The following is an 18,421-nucleotide window of genomic DNA, read 5'->3' as shown; positions in this document are numbered from 1 at the left end:
TGGATTAAGAAAATGTGGCACATATACACCATGGAATACTATACAGCCACAAAATAGGATGAGTTCATGTCCTTTGTAGGGACATGTATGAAGCTGGAAACCATCATTCTGAGCAAACTATCGCAAGGACAGAAAACCAAACACTGCATGTTCTCACTCATAGGTGGGAATCGAACAATGAGAACACTTGAACACAGAGTGGGGAATATCACACACTGGGGCCTGTCATGGGGTGGGAGGAGGGGGGAGGGATAGCATTAGGAGATATAACTAATGTAAATGACGAGTTAATGATTGCAGCACACCAACATGGCACATGTATACATTTGTAACAAACCTACATCTTGTGCACATGTACCCTAGAACTACAAGTATAATAATAACAAAAAAAGGATGTTGAATATTGCCCCCCCACTCTCTTCTGGCTTGTAGGGTTTCTGCAGGAAGATCCACTGTTAGTCTTATTGGGTTCCCTTTGTGGGTAACCCAGACTTTCTCTCTGGCTGCCCTTAACATCTTTTTCCTTCATTTCAACCTTAGTGAATCTGATGATTGTGTGTCTTGAGGTTGCTCTTCTCGAGGAGTATCTTTGTGGCGTTTTCTGTATTTCCTGAATTTGAATGTTGTCCTGTCTTGCTAGGTTGGGGAAGTTCTCCTGGATAATATCCTGAAGAGTGTTTTCCAACTTGGTTCCATTCTCCTCGTCACTTTCAGGTACTGCAATCAAACTTAGGTTCAGTCTTTTCACATAGTCCCGTATTTCTTGGAGGATTTGTTCGTTCCTTCTCATTCTTTATTCTCTAATCTTGTCTTCACGCTTTACTTCATTAACTTGATCTTCAATCTCTGATATCCTTTCTTCCACTTGATTGATTTTGCTATTGATACTTGTGTATGTGTCATGAAGTTTTTGTGCTGTGTTTTTCAGCTCCAAAAGGTCATTTATGTTCTTCTCTAAACTGCTTACTCTAGTTGGCAATCCTTCTAACCTTTCTTCAAGGTTCTTAGCTTCCTTGCATTGTGTTAGAACATGCTCCTTTAGCTTAGAGGAGCTTGCTATTACCTTCTGAAGCTGGGACCCACTTGAGGAGGTAGCCTGTCCCTTATCAGAGCTCTAGTGCTGTGCTGGGAGATCCACTGCTCTTTTCAGAGCTGGCAGGCAGGAAACTTTAAGTCTGCTGAAGCTTCACCCACAGCCAACCCTTCCTCTAGTTGCTGTCCCAGGGAGATGGGAGCTTTGTCTATAAACTTCTAACTGGGGCTGCTGCCTTTCTTTCAGAGATGCCCTGCCCAGAGAGGAGGAATCTAGAGAGGCAGTCTTGCTACAGTGGCTTTGCCAAGCTGCAGTGCACTCTGCCCAGTTCAAACGTCCTAGTGGCTTTGCTTACACTGTGAAGGGAAAACCTCCTACTCAAACCCCAGTAATTGTGGACACCCCTCCTCCCACCAAGCTTGAGTGTCCCAGGTCAATTTCAGACTGCTGTGCTGACAGCAAGAATTTCAAGCCAGTGGAGCTTAGCTTGCTGGGCTTCATGGGGGTGGGATCCACTGAGCAAGACCACTTATCTCCCTGGCTTCAGCCGTTTTTTCAGGGGAGTGAATGGTTCTGTCTTGCTGGCATTCCAGGGACCACTGGGGCATGAAAAAAATCTCCTGCAGCTAGCTCAGTGTCTGCCCAAACGCCAGCCCAGTTTTGGGCTTGAAATCCAGGGTCCTGGTGGTGTAGGCACCCGAGGGAATCTCCTGGTCTACGGGTTGTGAAGACCATGGGAAAAGCATAGTATTTGTGCTGGAATGCACTGGTCCTCACGGCACAGTCCCTCACAGCTTCCCTTGGCTAGGGAAGGGAGTTCCCCAACCTCTTCCACTTCCCAGGTGAGGTGAGGCCCCACCCTGCTTCAGCTCACCCTCTGTGGGCTGCACCCACTGTCTAACCAGTCCCAATGAGATGAGCCGGGTACCTTGGTTGGAAATGCAGAAATCACTCACCCTCTGTGTTGATCTCACGGGGAGCTACAGACTGGAGCTGTTCCTATTCAGCCATCTTGCCAGCCATTGACTTTTTCTGAATTTTTAAGTGGAGCATTTAGGCCATTTAGATTCAATTTTAGTATTGAAATGTGAGGTACCATTGCATTCATCATATTCTTTGTTGCCTCCATACTTCGGTTTTGTTTTTTGTTTTTGCTTTTTAACTTGTACTTTTGTTTATAGGTCTTGTGTGATTTATGCTTTAAAGAGGTTCCATTTTTATGTGTTTCTAGGATTTGCTTCAAGATTTTGAGCTCCTTTTAGCAGTTCTTCTAGTGGTGACTTGGTAATGGTGAATTTTCTTAGCACTTGTTTGTCCAAAATGACTGTAACTTTCCTTCATATATGATGCTTACTTTTGCTGGATACAAAATTCTTGGCTGATAATTGTTTTGTTTGAGGAGGCTGATGATAGGGCCCCAATCCATTATAGCTTGTAGGGTTTCTGCTGAGAAATTTGTTGTTAATCTGATAGGGCTTCCTTTATAGGTTACCTGGTGCTTCTGTCTTACAGCTCTTAAGATTCTTGCCTTCGTCTTAACTTTGCATAACCTGATGAGAATGTGCCTAGGCAAAGATCTTCTTGTGATGAATTTCCCAGGTGTTCTTTGTACTGCTTGTATTTACATGTTCTTTGTGTTTCTTGTATTTGCATGTCTAGGTGTCCAGCAAGGCCAGGTAAGTCTTCCTATTATATCCCCAAATATGTTTTCCAAGTTTTTAGTATCGTCTTCTTCCTCGGGAGCCATGATTATTCTTATATTTGGTCATTTAACATAATCCCAGACGTCTTGGAGGCTTTGTTCATATTTTCTTATCCTTTTTTCTTTGTCTTTGTTGGATTGGGTTAATTTGAAGACTTTGTCTTTGAGCTCTGAATTTATCTTTTCTACTTGTTCAATTCTATTGCTGAGACTTTCCAGAGCATTATGCATTTCCAGAAGTATGTCCAAAGTGTCCTAAATTTTTTATTGTTTTTTAAATTAAGCTATCTATTTTGTTGAATATTTCACCCTTTACTTCTTGCATCATTTTTTTTTATTTCCTTGCATTGGACTTTGCCTTTCTCTGCTCCCTCCCTGATTAGCTTAATAACTAATCTCCTGAATTATTTTTCAGGTAAATCAGGGATTTCTTCTTGGTTTGGATTAATTGCTGGTGAACTAGTGTGATTTCTAGGGGTGTGATGAACCTTGTTTTGTCATATTACCAGGGTTGGTTTTCTGGTTCCTTCTCATTTGGGTAGACTGGTCAGAAGGAAGGTCTAGGACTGAAGGCTGTTGTTCAGATGTTTTTGTCCCACAGGATGTTCCCTTGATGTAGTACTCTGCCCCTTTTCCTGTGGGTGTGGCTTCCTGTGAGCTGAACTGCAGTGATTGTTGCCTCTCTTCTGGGTCTTGCCACCTAGTGAGTCTACCCAGCTCTGGGCTGGTACTGGGGGTTATCTGCACAGAGTCCTGTGATGTGAACCATCTATGGGTCTCTCAGCTGTGGATACCAGTACCTGTTCTGGTGGAGGTGGTGGAGGGTGCAATGGACTCCACAGGGGTTCCTAGCTTTGGTGGTTCAAAGCCCTATTTTTGTGCTGGTTGGCCTCCTGCATCAGCTGTAGTAGTGTGGAGAGGGACTAGAGGTGGGTGGGCCCCAGAACTCCAAAGATTATATGCTCTTTGTCTTCTGCTACCAGGATGGGCAGGGAAGGGCCATCAGTTGGGGTCGGGACTAGGCATGTCTGAGCTCAGCACTTTCCTTGGGTGTGTCTTACTGAAGCTTCTCTTGGGGATGGGGGTGAGGTTCCTAGGTCACTGGAGTTGTGCACCTAGGAGAATTATGGCTGCCTCTGCTGAGTCATATGGGTTGTCAGGGAAGTGAAGAAAGCTGTCTGTCACAGGCCTCACCCAGTACCCATGCAAACCGAAGGGCTGGTCTTACTCCCACCATGCCCCCCCTCCAACAGCCCCAAGTCTGTTTCCAGGCAGAGGGAAAGTCAGGCTTGAAAACTTGCCTGAGGTTTTCTACCTCCCAGTTGTGAAAGAAAAGGGCTTTAGTTCTCCCACCTGTGAAGTCTGCAAGCCAGATTCATGCCCTCCCCCAAGTTCTGGCCAGTAGGCTTCTCCCCCTGTTCGAATTGTTACAAAGTTCAGACAGAGCAGTCCTCCCTGTGGAGTTTTACCCTCTGTTCCTCTGGCCACCCTCCTGATGGATCCCTGTGGTGCCAGGCAGGAATGGGCTGCTTGGGGATCCAGCAAGCTCCCAGGTCTTCTCTGCTCCTTCTTCTACCCCTGTATTTCACTTGGCTCAGCTCTCTAATTTTACTGAACTCCAGGTAAAGTTGGGAACTTCTCCCACAAACAGACTTTCAGCTTCTCCAGTTGGGGGGTGTGTTTGAGGGAGTAAGGCCCCCCTTTGCCATTTCTGCAGTTGGGGCACTCACAGTATTTGGGGTGTCTCCTGGGTCCTGCAGGAGCAGTCTGCTTCCTTCACAGGGTCTGTGGGTCCTCTCAGGATTGCTAGTCTGTTCTTACAGTCAATATCAGGCTAAAATTCACAATACAAGCCTCCACATGCTGCTCTGTCCAGAGCTGCAATCTAGTCCTGCCTTCTGTCCGCCATGATCCCTCACCTCTCTGGTTTTTCTTCTTTCTATTACTTTAAAGATTTTACTTCATTGTTTCTGACTTTAATTGTTTCTGATGAGAAGACATCAGTCATTTGTGTAACTGTTCCTCTACATAAACAATGTTTTTTCCTCTGGCTTATAAAATTTTCCTTGCTATCTTTGATTTTAGACAATTTAACCAAGATTTGCCCAAGTAAATCATACATTTTTACTTTTCAAAATCATATTTCTGATTGATTAATTTTCTTGAATCTGTGAGCTTCTTACTTTCTTCATATTTGGAAAGTTTTCAGTCATCATTGCTTCAGGCATTTTTTCTCTTCCAGTATCTCTTTCCTCTCTTGTGATATTTGATCACAAGAACAAATGATTATATGTATATTTTAAATGTTCTTGCTAATTCCATCATTTCTGTCATTTCTGGGTCTATTTGTATTGAGTGATTTTTCTCCTGGCTATGGATCACACTAAATGCTTTTTTATGTCTAGTAAATTTTTAAATTTATGTCACATATTGTGGATACCAGACAACTGAGAAATTTGGTTTTGTTGTTTACCTATGAAGAGGTTAAGTTTTCTTCTGATGGGCAACTGATTGATGTTTAGATGATTTTGGTGTTTCTGACTTGCTTTTCAATCTTGCTAGGATTTTTGTGGAGTAGACTTTGCTCTTAAAATACATCATCTCTGTTTCCAAAGAATGGCTTTTCTGGGGTCTCTACTGAATGCCCAAGATTTGCAATGAGGTCTCTTCTCTAGCTGGTAAGAACTCAAATATCTCCCAGTGCTTTGTGAGCTCTGCCATCTCCATTGAACTCACTGTTCCCTTGTAGTTGTTCTTTCCCCAGTAGCTGTTCTTTGTCCTGCTTTCATTGTGGAATAATTCCTTGTGCATACGCAGGTTTATATTACACTGAGGCGACTTCTATGTGCATGACTGTAGCTCTTTATCTCCACAAATTCTTTCTTATTATTACCAAGCGTAGAAAATCCCAGCTGCCTTTGTAATTCCAAATTCTAGTGTCTCTAAGTTCATCAAGACTGCTGTGGTCTGCTTGGGCTCCATGTCTTTGCCCGTCAATCCATGATGAAATACAGAATACTTATGGAGTTGATCACATTTGTTTCCTGTTCTAAATTATCTCAATACACTACAGTCTGTTGTGCAACATGTGAAAACAGTATTTTCATATATTTTATAGTCATTTGCTTCCAAAAGACTGTTATGCTTACACCTGCTTTTTGTCCACATACCTGTCCCTTTCACTTTTCAGCCTTTATGTACTTTCTGACTCTCATCTGCCTTCCTGCTTTTGCTCTTAAGTCCTAGTAACACATGTCCTTTCAGACCACTGGTGCTTCAGACCCAGTGTGTTTATACAGGTATGTATGTGTGCATATATATTTGGGTATATATACACACACATATATATATATTTATGTGTAAATGAATATTCAGTTACATACTTGAATATTTATATATAAATATTTAAAATGTTATATTAAAAATATATAAAAATAGACATACTTAGTGAAACAATATAATTTTTAATAAAATATTTAAAATATATAAATTTATACAAAAATTTAAATATAAAATTTGTACATAAGTATATAAATATTCAGACATATATATAAATATTCAGGTGTGTGTGTGTGTATATCTATATGTCTTAATTTTTTTTTTACTTATTACCCGTGACAAAAATGGCAAACAAACCTTCGGGAATTGAAGTTTAGAATGACAAAATTGCATGGGTGAAAGATGATATTGATTTTTAGTGGGCGTTGCAGAATGGTACTGTATTTAAGCATGTGGTCATTTGATCTTCTGAGCTTTACATGAATGTGACTTCACCACCTCCGTATATTCTGCTCCTTCCATAAAACTATTAGGAAATATACCAGGCCTAAAATTTCTCTTCTCTTAGACTCTTTGCTCAAAAGCAAAGGTCCTGAGACATTTTGCCAAAATGTGAATCTAAGAGAAATTTGTCCTTAGGAAGTGAACCTAAAGCATGGCTCTTCTAACCAATAATTGAGTTGGCTGTTGCTCCTCTTACGGTTTTAATCAAAGACATACGCATTTGGGTAGTTTTCTGGGGTCCTCTGATGCCAGTGTGGTGTCATAGATGACCAAGATTGACAGTTCCTTCCTGTGACAGTGGTGGAGGATGTGCCTCGATAACTCTGTCCATCACCATGGTAGCAATCCTGGACCACAGGGCTTTGCTCAGGTGGTGCTGAAATTAAAATAAAAGACATCATAGTAATTGCATGAGCAGAGAAACATGGGAGAAAATTTATGTCACAAACTGGACAGTAGCCTCTGAAAATTATTACTATTCTTTTTTCTACTAGTAGCAAAAGGATGTGAAAAGACTCAATAGAGTCATAGTATTCTAGAATTTTAATAAGTTCAAAGAAACATTATTTTTAAATCAAAAGATAAAGAACAGAGCAGAATGCTGGACACTGGAAATTACATTCATGTGCAGCTCCATCCTATGAATCTCTACTGGGTGTTCATGAGAACCACAGGGCAGAAGACCAGAATGCAATGCATTCCTTGGTGTAGGCTGTAGGAGGTAACTGGTGGTCAGTCAGGAGCAGGCCTGAGACCCTTCCACATTTCCCTAGACCATTGCTCATACCAAGGCAAAAGCCTTAACCTTCTGAATATTTGGGCAGGAAATCATCCTGCATTTAGGAGTGCAGGCAAAGACTCATTGTTTCTCAAGGAGGGTTAGAGACAAACAACTTATTCCCTTGGAGGAGAGATAGGGAGTCTTCTGGTGCCCAGAATCCTGAATTGCAACAAAGCAGAATTCTCTTCCTCTTCTTCTGTAGACTCACTGCCGACGCAAGTTTCATGAGAAGAAGAGGCAAGAACACCTAGAAATCTCTAACTTCAAAGCCATGTGAACAGAGCCTGTGAAAGACTGAGGTAGGCCTGGGAGAGAGAGCATTCGTTGGTTACCTCCTGCTGCGTAGCCCCAGGACAATTAAAAATAATGCAGTCTCCTTAGGTTTCTATAGGATATCATACTCAAAGGCAACATTCTTAAGAGACTGCGAACTGTGGATTGCAATGAAAAAGGTCTATTTTAAATCACCGGAAAGGCTTATTGGCTTGGAAATCTTCACATATTTGGCAGGTCGTTAGAATATCCATTTTGGCTAGGGCACTGAAATGACCCACTTAATAACCAGGGGAGTGGTAAGTACAGTGCCCTGGAGGGTCTGTGCGCTTCCTAAAGACACTGCCTCCTCACAGCGTGCCAAAAATCACAGCTCTGGATCCCCCAGAGAGGGCGCTGAGGCTTTCTTCCACATAGCAGACCCTCAACCAACCCTCCAGTGTACCACTGAAGGCGTCTGCATCGGTAAGATTTTCCATGGTTTTTCATCCCACTGTATAGATGTCTAATCACAAACGTCTTACCTTGTTCAGAAGGAGCCTCTGTGCTTGGAACCGGGACCACCGTGGGAGTTGTGAGGACACCTGATTCTGTCACTGGACATTGTGTCAGGTTGCAGTACTCCCACCTGACACTGGGATCCATGGTGTAACACCAAGGGCGAATCTCAGCATCTGGATTTCTACAGTAGTTCCTGGTCAGGCCACTGCAAATTTCAAAACAATACAGGTTACCGGAGATGGGAGAAGATTCAAGAGCACTTAGCGCCCTCTACGTTTTGCTGTAACAAAGTGTTAGCAAATACCTTTGAAATATTCCCATTATACATACAATAATATTGCCATAAGTACAAATGGTCTTCAACTTCAACTTATAAACAAGTGTGGACACATCACAGATTATAATTTTTATTTTAAAACCTCAAAAGTAGTATGTGCTCTCTATAAAAACTGAGATAATACATGTCTGTACAAGAAAGGATCAGAATATCCTCCTTTCACCTTCTGCCAAATACTTTCCTCCAGAATAAATGACATAGATTTCGAAGTATATATATATATCTTAGATTTTTTTAATGCACATACAAAGGTATCTCTGTCTGTCTAGCTCTTTGTATCTCTCTCTATAGGACTATATAGTAATAGGTAAGTTGGAACTCAAATACATTTCCCCAAGGAAGAAAGGACATCCAAGATTATATAATTCCCATGCTAGCCCCCTTACTCTATTTACTCATAGTGTAGCATAAATGCTCTACATTTGCAATATAAAATAATCATGAAAATAGTATTACTATAAATACTGTATCTGGTAGAGCAAGGAGGTTTGGCTCTACAAGACTTATAAAAGCTTCCTGGAAAACTAGCTCCCAGGCAGGATGTTGCTTCTCTAGGATTGGTTCATGGGAAGGACCTCCTCTCCTGCTCTCAGTCCATCCTCTGCCGGCTGCAGCCACTCTGGGACTGAAGGAATGAGTGATGAGTTGAAAGAACAGCGGGACCCAAGGCATAAAGGGAGATGGCTAGGTAGACTATGGGATCTGAAGGGGCCAAGTGGCTATGGAGGAGTCAGAAAACAATGCAGTAAGAGGCACAACAGGTGAAGACCCTAGACCGGGGGAATCTTGGAGAATGCATTCCCCCTTATGCCGCCCAAGAACGTTGCTGTAACCTCTCAGAATCCTCTTATTATTTTTCTTCTACTTACATAGCCTTCTTTCACATCTTTTATTACACAATCCTGCTGATGAAACATTTTTTTATTTGTTCTTTGTTTTTAGGATGACAGAATATGTACTTACATAACATTCATTTTCAATGAAATTGTTTGCTGCGCACAGCGTTTAAGTTTGCTGTTTTTATTTTCCTTCTTATCACTCTAAAGGTGTTATTCCATTGTTTCTGACTTGATCTTTTTTTTTCTTCTTAGTGTGTTATTTCATTATTTCTGACCTGAACTTTTCTTCTTCTTACCACTCTACAGGTGTTATTTCGTTGTTTCTGATATGATCTTGTTTTCCTTCTTACTACGCTAAATGTGATATTTTGTTGTTTCTGTTTTGGTCTTTTTTTCTTCTTACCACTCTAAAGCTGTTATTCTATTGTTTCTGATTTGTGTTGTTTCTGATGAGAAGGCATCAGTCATTTGTGTCACTGTTACTCTATGTAAAGGTATGCTTTTTCCCTCAGGCTTCAAATAAGATTTTACTTTCTATCTTTGATTATGGACAATTTAATTATGATGTGTCCAACTAAATCATACAGTTTTACTTTTTAAAATCCATATCTGATCCATGAGCTTCTTGACTATGTGAGTTTATTATATTTTCCATATTTAGAAAGTCATCAGCCATCACTGCTTCAAGTATTTTTTCTGTTCCAACATCTCTTTCCCCTCCTCTGTGACTCGCTTTAAACCTATATTAAATATTTTGATATTTTCATAAATGTCCTTGAGGCTCTGCTTATTTATCTTCTCAGGCTTTGTATGAGTGTGCTGTGGTTCGTACCACCCTAATATTTTCTAGTTAGCTTTATCATCTGTACTATCTAGTATGATTGTAAGGCCATCTAGTGATTTTCTCATTAAAGAGATGTCTCTTTTTTTAGTTCTTGACTTCCATTTGGTCCTTTTACAATTTTTCTTTCTGTTAATATTATCCATTTATGTATTTCTTGTTCATGCTTTCTTTAAATTCTTGAATACAATTATGTTACATACATTTTAAATCTCCTTGCCAATTCTGTTATTTTTATCATTTTGGGGTCTATTTGTATCAACTGATTTTTCTCCTGGTTATGGATAACACTAAATGCTTTTTGTATGTTCAGCAAATTTTTTAATGTATGTAACACATTGTGGATACCATATAATTGAGAGATTTAATGTTGTTTACCTCTGAAGAGGTTATGTTTTCTTCTGACGGGAGATTAATTTACTTGGAGATCACCTGGATCTTTTTAGACTTGGTTTCTAAGCTTTTCTAGGGTGTTTCTGGAGTAGATTTTATTTTAGGAATGCATTCATTCTACTCCTGAAGTATGGCTTTTTTGGGGTCTCTGCTGAATGCCCAAGATGTTCAATGAGGTATCTCTCCTCAGGCTGGTCAGAGCTCAAATACCTCCCAGTGCTATGTGAGCTCTGGCATCTTCATTGAGCTCACTGTTCCTCTGCAGTTGTTCTTTCCCCAGTAGCTGCTCTTTATTCTCCTTTCTCTCTGGAACATCTTTCTGTGCATACACAGCTTTCTATTTAGCCAGAGACTTGAGGAGACTTCTGTGTGTATTCCTGGAGCTCCTTTTCTCCACAAATACTTTCTCATTATTACCTAACCTAGAAAATCTCAGTTTTATTAGTTACCAAAACTCCAGTCTCTCTTCCCAGTTTAGCAAGACTGCTGTGGAATGCTTTGGTTAAAACTCTTTGCCCTTAAGTGTAGGAAGAGTAATTACGGGGTTGATTTTATTTGTTTCCCTTTCTAAATTATCTCAGGTTGTACTGTCTGCTGTCCAACATGTGCAAACAGTCTTTCCATATTGTTCATACTCACTTATGGCAAGAGGCCAGTTCTTGTCAGACATGCATTTTTTGTCCATGTACCTGCCCATTTTAATCACCGCAACTGTTTACTTCCTGACTTTCATCTGCATTCCTGCTTTTACTCTTCCTGACAACCCATATCCCTTCAGAAAACTGGTGCTTAGAACCCAGTGTGTTCATACAGGTTAGTACTCATACATAAATATAGGCACTAATTACTTCTTCTTCTTCTTTTTTTTTTCTAAGATTGAGTCTTGCTCTGTCACCCAGGCTGGAGTGCAGTGGCATGCTCTCGGCTCACAGCAAACTCTGAATCCCAGGCTCAAGTGATTCTCCTGCCTCAGCCTCCCAAGTAGCTGGAATTGTAGGTACCCACCACCATGACCAGCTAATTTTTGTAGTTTTGGTAGAGATGGGGTTTTGCCATGTTGGCCAGGCTGGTCTTGAACTCCTGACCTCTGGTGATCTGCCCGCCTTGGCCTCCCAAAGTGCTGGGATTACAGGCCTGAACCATTGCACCCAGCCTGAATTTGTTACTTCTGATCCATGTCAAAAATGGCAAACACAAACTTCACTTCAGGGATGAAGGATGGAATGATAGAATTGCATGGTGGAAAGACTGCACAGATCTTTAGTGGGCATTGTGGAATGATACTGTGTCTAAACATTTGGTCATTTGATCTCCTTAGCTTTACATTAATGAGACTTCACCACCTCCATATATCCTGCTGCTTCCATCAAACTCTTATGAAATATAACAATCCTAAAATTTCTCTTCATTCAGACTCTTTGCTCAAAAGGAAGGTTCCTGAGATGTTTTGCTACAAACTCTGAATCTATGAGAAATTGAGACCTAGGAAGTAAGTTTGTAGCATGGGTCAGCTAAGAGAAATTTTAGTTGACTATTGTTCCTTTTATGGCTAACATGATAGACATACGCATTTGGATAGTATAATGGGATCCTCCGATGCCAATGTGGTGTCATAGACAACCAAGACTGACATGTTCTTCCCGTGATAGTGGTGGAGAATGTGCCTCGATAACTCTGTCCATCACCTTGGTAGCAGTCCTGGACCCCAGGGCTGTTTTCAGTTGGTGCTGAAATTAAAAGAGAAAATCAATCTCAGCATTGCCTAGAAAAGAGAAACATGTGAAAAAAAATTATGACACACAAAGTGGAATAATCTGAGGATTAACAATTTACACTCTTCTATATTAGTATGCAAATTGAAATGTAGAATAAAGAATACAAATAGACTCATAGGATTCTATAAATTTAATAAGTAGTCGTAAATATTTCAATTCAACCCTGGAAAACTAAAAAAGAAACAAACAAAAAACAGATCAGAGTGCCTATACTTCCAAATTACACTCATGTGATGGTCTTTTGCTTACACCTCTTCTGGGTGTTCGTGAGAACAAGGCAGGAAATCAGGGTGCCATGCATCAGGCTGTGCAGGCTGTAGGTGGTGATTGACTGTCAGTGGGGGGTATACATGAAACCCTTGCACATTTTCCTAGACCACTGCTCCTCCAAAGCAAAAGCCTTCAGATTCTGGGGTATGGAGCAGAAAAAGATCTTGCATCTAGGACTTGCAGGTAAAGACACAATGCCTCTCAGGGAGGAGGAGTACAGGCCAAAATTTTATAGCCTAGGAGGGGAGACAGGGAATCTTGGGCCCAGGATCCCTCATGACAACAAAGCTGACATCCACTACTCTTCTTATCAAAAAACAATGGAGATACATGTTCCATGAGAAGGAGGGATGAGAACACTGAGAAATCCCTTCCCTCAAATCCTAGGTGTGCACAGCCTGCCCAAGATGAAGGTAGGCTTGGGAGATAAAGAATTCTGTGGCTACGTATTGCTTCAAAGACTCGGGACAATATGGATCTAATGAAGTCATGTTAAGTTTCTCAAGAACAACAGCCTCAAAAGCGGCATTCCTCCAAAGTGGTAAAGCTGAAGACTGCAATAAACACTGCCTACTTGAAGAAAGGGCTGGACAGGCTTAGGAGCTTAGTAAATCATCACAAATTTGGCAGGATGTTAGAATATCCATCTTGGCTAGGACACTAATATGATTTGTTTGATAATAGGGGAGTTGTAAGTCCAGTGCCCTAGAGGGTCTATGCCCCTTTTAAAGACACCATCCCTCACATGGCACTCAACATCACAGCTCTGGTTCCCCCAGAGGAGGCACTGAAGCTTCCTACCCATTGGCTGCCCATGACTTCACCTTTGACTTCCTGTGCAGCATGGAAGGCTTCTGCATCACAAAGATTTTGCAACTCTTTTTATCCCAATGTCCGAAGGTATGGTTGTCTGACCGCAGACTTCTTACCTTCTTCAGAAGGAACCTCTCTGCTTGGAACTGGGATCACCATGGGAGTTGCAAGGACACTTGATTCCATTACCACACATTGTGTCAGGTTGCAGTACTCCCATCTGACTCTGGGATCCATGGTATAACACCAAGGGCGAATCTCAGCATCTGGATTCCTGCAGTAGTTCTTGGTCAGGCCACTGCAAATTCCAAAACAATACAGGTCACCAGAGATTAGAGAAGAAACAACACTACCTGGCACCCTTTATGTTTTGTTGTAACAAAGTGTTAAGCGAATTTGAAATATTCTCACTAAAAGTCCCAAAACAAATGGTCCTCAACTTCTAAACAACTGTGAACATTTCAAAGACAGATTATTTTTCTTATTGTAACACATTCAAAGTAATCTATGCTTTATAAGAAAACTGAGAGAAAATATCAATGTGTACAAGAAAGGATCAGAGTACACTCCTTCCACCTTCTGCCAAATACATTCCTCTGGATTAACTGAGAGGGATTTTGAAGTGTGTCTTGTAGATTGTTTTATGCACATACAAACGTTTCTCTGTCAGGCTCTCTGTATATCTCTCTAGAAAACTGCATGATCTATTCAGTGTTTGATTTGCTGATTTGTTGTTTACCTAAGGAATCCATCCACATGATTTACATTCATGAATTTATTTACATACAGTTGATCTCAATATCTACTTCTCAGCTTTCGGACCTAGAGGATGCTAAGCAATGGTGCCTCTCTCCTGTTACTCCTGATGGTGATGGATATGTTCCCTCCTTGGTCTGTCATCTGTTTAGCCAAACTTTGGTCAATCATATGGATCTTTTCAAAGAACCTAACTTTCTGTTTCATGGATTTACTCCTTTGTTGGTCTATTTTCTTGTCCACTGAATGTCATTGGTTTGGACTATTTCCTTCCATCCACTTTCCTTGTGTCTTATTTGCTTTTCCTTGCCTAGATATGCAAGCTGGGTCTTATTAAGCTGTGGTCTTAGATCAACAGCTGTCAAAGCTTTTGTTCATAGGAACCCCGCTTTTTTCTTCTTAGCTTTGAATTGCGGCAATTTAACTATGATGTATCCCAGTAAATCATAGAGTTTTGCTCTTTAAAATTCTATACCTGAGTCATTTAGCTTCTTGACTATGAGTTTCTTGTTTTCTGGATATTTGGCATGTTGTGAGCTATCATCACTTCAAGTATAATTTCTGTCACAATATATTTTTCTTCTCCTTCTGTGACTTGCCTAAAACATATATTAAATGTGTGGATTTTTCCTAGATGCCCTTGAGGCTCTGTTGATTAATGGGTTCAGTCTTTGTGTGTGTGTGTGTGCGTGTGTGTGTGTGTTTGTGTGCCTGTCTGTTGGTCTGCCTGTCTGTCCTGTGGTCTGTGTAGCTCCTATTGAATTATTTTCTAGGTCACCTTTCCTACCGTAATATCTAAAGTGACGATAAGGTCATCCAGTGAGTTCTTCATTAGACGTGTACCTTTTCTCAGTTCTTTAATTTTCATTTGGCTTTTCAATTCTTTTCTTTTCTCCTGCTATTCTGCTTTTGTTTCTGTCATAGTCAGCTTTTGCTGACATTTTCCTGAAACACAGTTCTCAGAGGTGCATTTTACGTGTTCTCACCAATGTCATCAATTCTATCATTTCTGGGCTTGTTTGTGGTGAGTGATTTTTCTCCCAGTTATGTATCACAGTGAAAGCTTCTTGTGTTTCTATTAAATTTTTAAATAGAAGTCATGCAATGGGAATGCCATATAACTGAGCAACTTGTATTTGTCCCTTGCCTCTAAGCAGGGGTTGAGTTTTTGTCTTGTGGAATGCAGTTAATTTACTTGGAGATCATTTGGATCCTTTTAGACTGGCTTGGAAGAAGGGTTGCTGGAGTGTTTCTGGAGTCACTTGACTCTAGGAATAAGATGATCCCAATCCCAAAGTACAGCTTTCTTTGGTCTCTACTGAAAGCCCAAAATGTAGTGAGGTGTTTCTCCTCTGAGTGGTCAGAATTCAAACATCCCCCAGTGCTATGTGAGCTCTGTCATCTCCATTGAGCTCACTGCTCCCCTGCAGCTGTTCTTTCCCAAGTAGCTTTTCTTTATTGTTCTTTCTTTGTGGAAACTCTCCCTGTGCATACTCAGCTTTGTGTTTAACCAAAGACTTGAGGAGACTTCTGTGTGTATTCCCGGAGCCCCTTTCCACCACAAACCCCTTCTCATTCTTAGCCAGCCTAGAACATATCAGCTGCCTGAGGCATCGCAGACTCCAGTCTCTCTCCTCAGTTAAGCAAGACTACTGTGGTCAGCTGGGCTCCATCCACTTGTCCTGCAATCCAACACTGTGTAAAGGAAGGAAGACAAGTGAATGATGGGGTTGATCTCCTTTGATTCCCTTTCTTAGTTCTCTCAAGCCTACCATATCTGTTGTCCAACCTGTGAAAACAGTTTTCTCATGTATTTGATAGTCCTTCATGGAGGAAAGGCTGGCATAGCCAGACCTGGGTTTCTGTCCATCTTCCTGAATGTGTAACTCTTCAGCATCTCTACACTTCCTGACTCCTAGCTGCCATCCTACTTTTGCTCCTCATGTGCTGGCAACACATAGATTTTCAGACACCTTGTTCTCACAACCCAGTGTGTTTGTACAGGTTAGAGGAGAAAGTGATTGGAAGATCTCAATGTCAATATAGATATCCTTCACTTGTTACCCAAGACAAACATGGCAAACACAACCTCCACTCCAGGGCTTGGAGATTAGAATGACAGAATTCCCTGGTTGAACTATTGCACTGGTCTTTAGTGGGCATTGTAGAATGGTGCTATTTCTAAGCACATGGTCATATGCTCTTCTGAGCTTTCTATTCATGAGACCTCACCACCTCCAAGTATCCTCCTGCTTCTGTCAACTATGAGAAAAAACAGCTGGCCTGACATTTCTCTCCTCTCAGACCCTGTGCCCAAAGCAAGAAGCCTGAGACATTCTGTCCAACATTCTGGGTCTGAGAGAAATTTGGTCATAAGATGTTAGCTGGAAGTATGTCTCTTCCAGGAGAAATTTAAGTGGGCGGCTGTTTCTCTTGGGAGAAAACTCAAAGACGTACCCATTTGGGTAGTATTCTATGGTCCTCTGATGCCAGTGTGGTGTCATAGAGGACCAAGACTGACATGTCCTTCCTGTGACAGTGGTGGAGAATGAACCTCGATAACTCTGTCCATCACCATGGTAGCAGTCCTGGACCCCGGGGCTTTGCTCCATTGGTGCTGAAATTCAAAGAGAACAATTCAAGTTGAGTAATTTCCAGGACACAGAAGCATGAGAAAAAAATCTATGACAGAAACAGGACAGTCATCTCTGAAAATGACGACCATGCTCTGTTCTATATTAGGAGGTGGATGGACGTGCCAATAACAAAACTCAAAGATCCATAGCATTCTGGAACTTCAATGAGTTTTTAGAAAGATTTTCTTTAAAACCTGGGCACCAAAGGACAGATCAGAGTGCCTATCAGTCAAAATTGTACTCATGTGCATGTTCTTTGGCAAAGATCTGTTTGGGGTATTCCTGAGAACAAGGCAGGAGACCAGAGTGCCATGCATCCAGCTGTGCAGGCTGTAGGTGGTGATCATCAGTGGAGGTAGACATGAAACTGTCACACATTTCCCCAGACCACTGATCCTCCAAAGCCAAAGCCTTCAGCTGCTGGAAGATGGGGCAGGAAGCAGTCCTGCATCTAGGACATGCAGGCAAAGACACATTGTCTCTCAGAGAGGGGTACTGGCCAAAATTTTATTCCCCTGGAGGGAAGGCAGGAAATCTTGGGCCCAGGATCCTGCATTGCAACAAAGTAGACATCCACTACTCTTCTTCACAAAAAGCAACACAGATACGTGTTCCATGAGAAGGAGGGGCAAGAACACTAAGAGATCCCTTCCATCAAAGCCTAGATGTGCAGCACTTGCCTAAGATGAAGGTAGACAGGGAGATGGAGCATTTGCTGGCTATGTGCTGCTACCTAGACCCAGGAGGATATGGAACTAAGTATATTCATATTAGGTTTCTCAAGGTTGACAGACTCAAAAACCATATTCCTCTGAAACTGCAAAGCTGAAGTTTGCAATAAATACTGCCTACTTGAAGAAATACCAGAAAAGGCTCACGATGAGCTTGGTAAATCATCACAAATTTCGCAGGATGTTAGCATATCCATTTTCACTAGGACACTGAAATGATCTGTTGAATAACCAGGGTAGTGGTAAGTTCAGTGCCCTAGAAGGTCTGCACACTTCCTAAAGACACCACCCTGTCATGGGGTGCCAAAAATCACAGCTCTGGTTCCCCCAGAGAAGGCACTGAGGCTTCCTTCCCATTGGCTGACCCTGAGTCCACATTCGAATTCTCGTGCAGCATGGAAGGCTTCTGTATCACTAAGATTTTGCAACTCTTTTCATCCCAATGTCCAAGGGTATGGTTGTCTGACCAGAGACTTCTTACCTTGTTCAGAAACAGCCATGGACGTTGCGAGGACACTTGATTCTGTCACTGGACATTGTGTCAGGTTGCAGTACTCCCACCTGACACTGGGATCCATGGTATAACACCAAGGGCGAATCTCAGCATCTGGATTCCTGCAGTAGTTCCTGGTCAGGCCACTGCAAATTATAAAACAATACAGGTCACCAGAGATGGGGGAAGATACAAGGGCACCAGGCACCCTTTACATTTTGTTGCAACAAAGTGTTAAAGAGCAACTCTGAAATATTCTTCCTAAAGGTCCCATAACAATCACAAATGGTCCTCAACTTCTAAACAACTGTGAACATTTCAAAGACAGATCATTATTCTTATTGTAACACATCCAAAGTCATCTATACTCCATTAGAAAACCGAGAGACGTACTCAAAGACGTACCCATTGATCAATGTGCATCAGTGTGTACAAGAAAGGATCAGAATACCCTCCTTCCACCT

The 18,421-nt window shown here is 41.5% G+C and overlaps 1 protein-coding gene across 1 annotated transcript in view; it reads right to left on the bottom strand.

Moving 5' to 3' along the window:
• The window catches only part of LPA (lipoprotein, Lp(a)), a 135,040-nt gene that overhangs the window by 42,735 nt on the left and 73,884 nt on the right, over positions 1 to 18,421 (bottom strand). Inside the window, exons 21-26 of the mRNA XM_011975969.1 lie at positions 17,946 to 18,103; positions 16,555 to 16,714; positions 13,458 to 13,639; positions 12,051 to 12,210; positions 8,097 to 8,278; positions 6,735 to 6,894 (exon numbers count right to left, since the gene is read on the bottom strand). Of these exons, the coding sequence (XP_011831359.1) occupies positions 6,735 to 6,894; positions 8,097 to 8,278; positions 12,051 to 12,210; positions 13,458 to 13,639; positions 16,555 to 16,714; positions 17,946 to 18,103 (1,002 nt within the window). The remainder of the gene's footprint in view (positions 1 to 6,734; positions 6,895 to 8,096; positions 8,279 to 12,050; positions 12,211 to 13,457; positions 13,640 to 16,554; positions 16,715 to 17,945; positions 18,104 to 18,421) is intronic.

This window comes from Mandrillus leucophaeus, unplaced genomic scaffold, assembly GCF_000951045.1.
Source record: "Mandrillus leucophaeus isolate KB7577 unplaced genomic scaffold, Mleu.le_1.0 Scaffold160, whole genome shotgun sequence".
Lineage (NCBI taxonomy): Eukaryota > Metazoa > Chordata > Mammalia > Primates > Cercopithecidae > Mandrillus > Mandrillus leucophaeus.
Note: the sequence above shows the minus strand (reverse complement) of the source record. Positions and strands in the feature narration are given on the sequence as shown.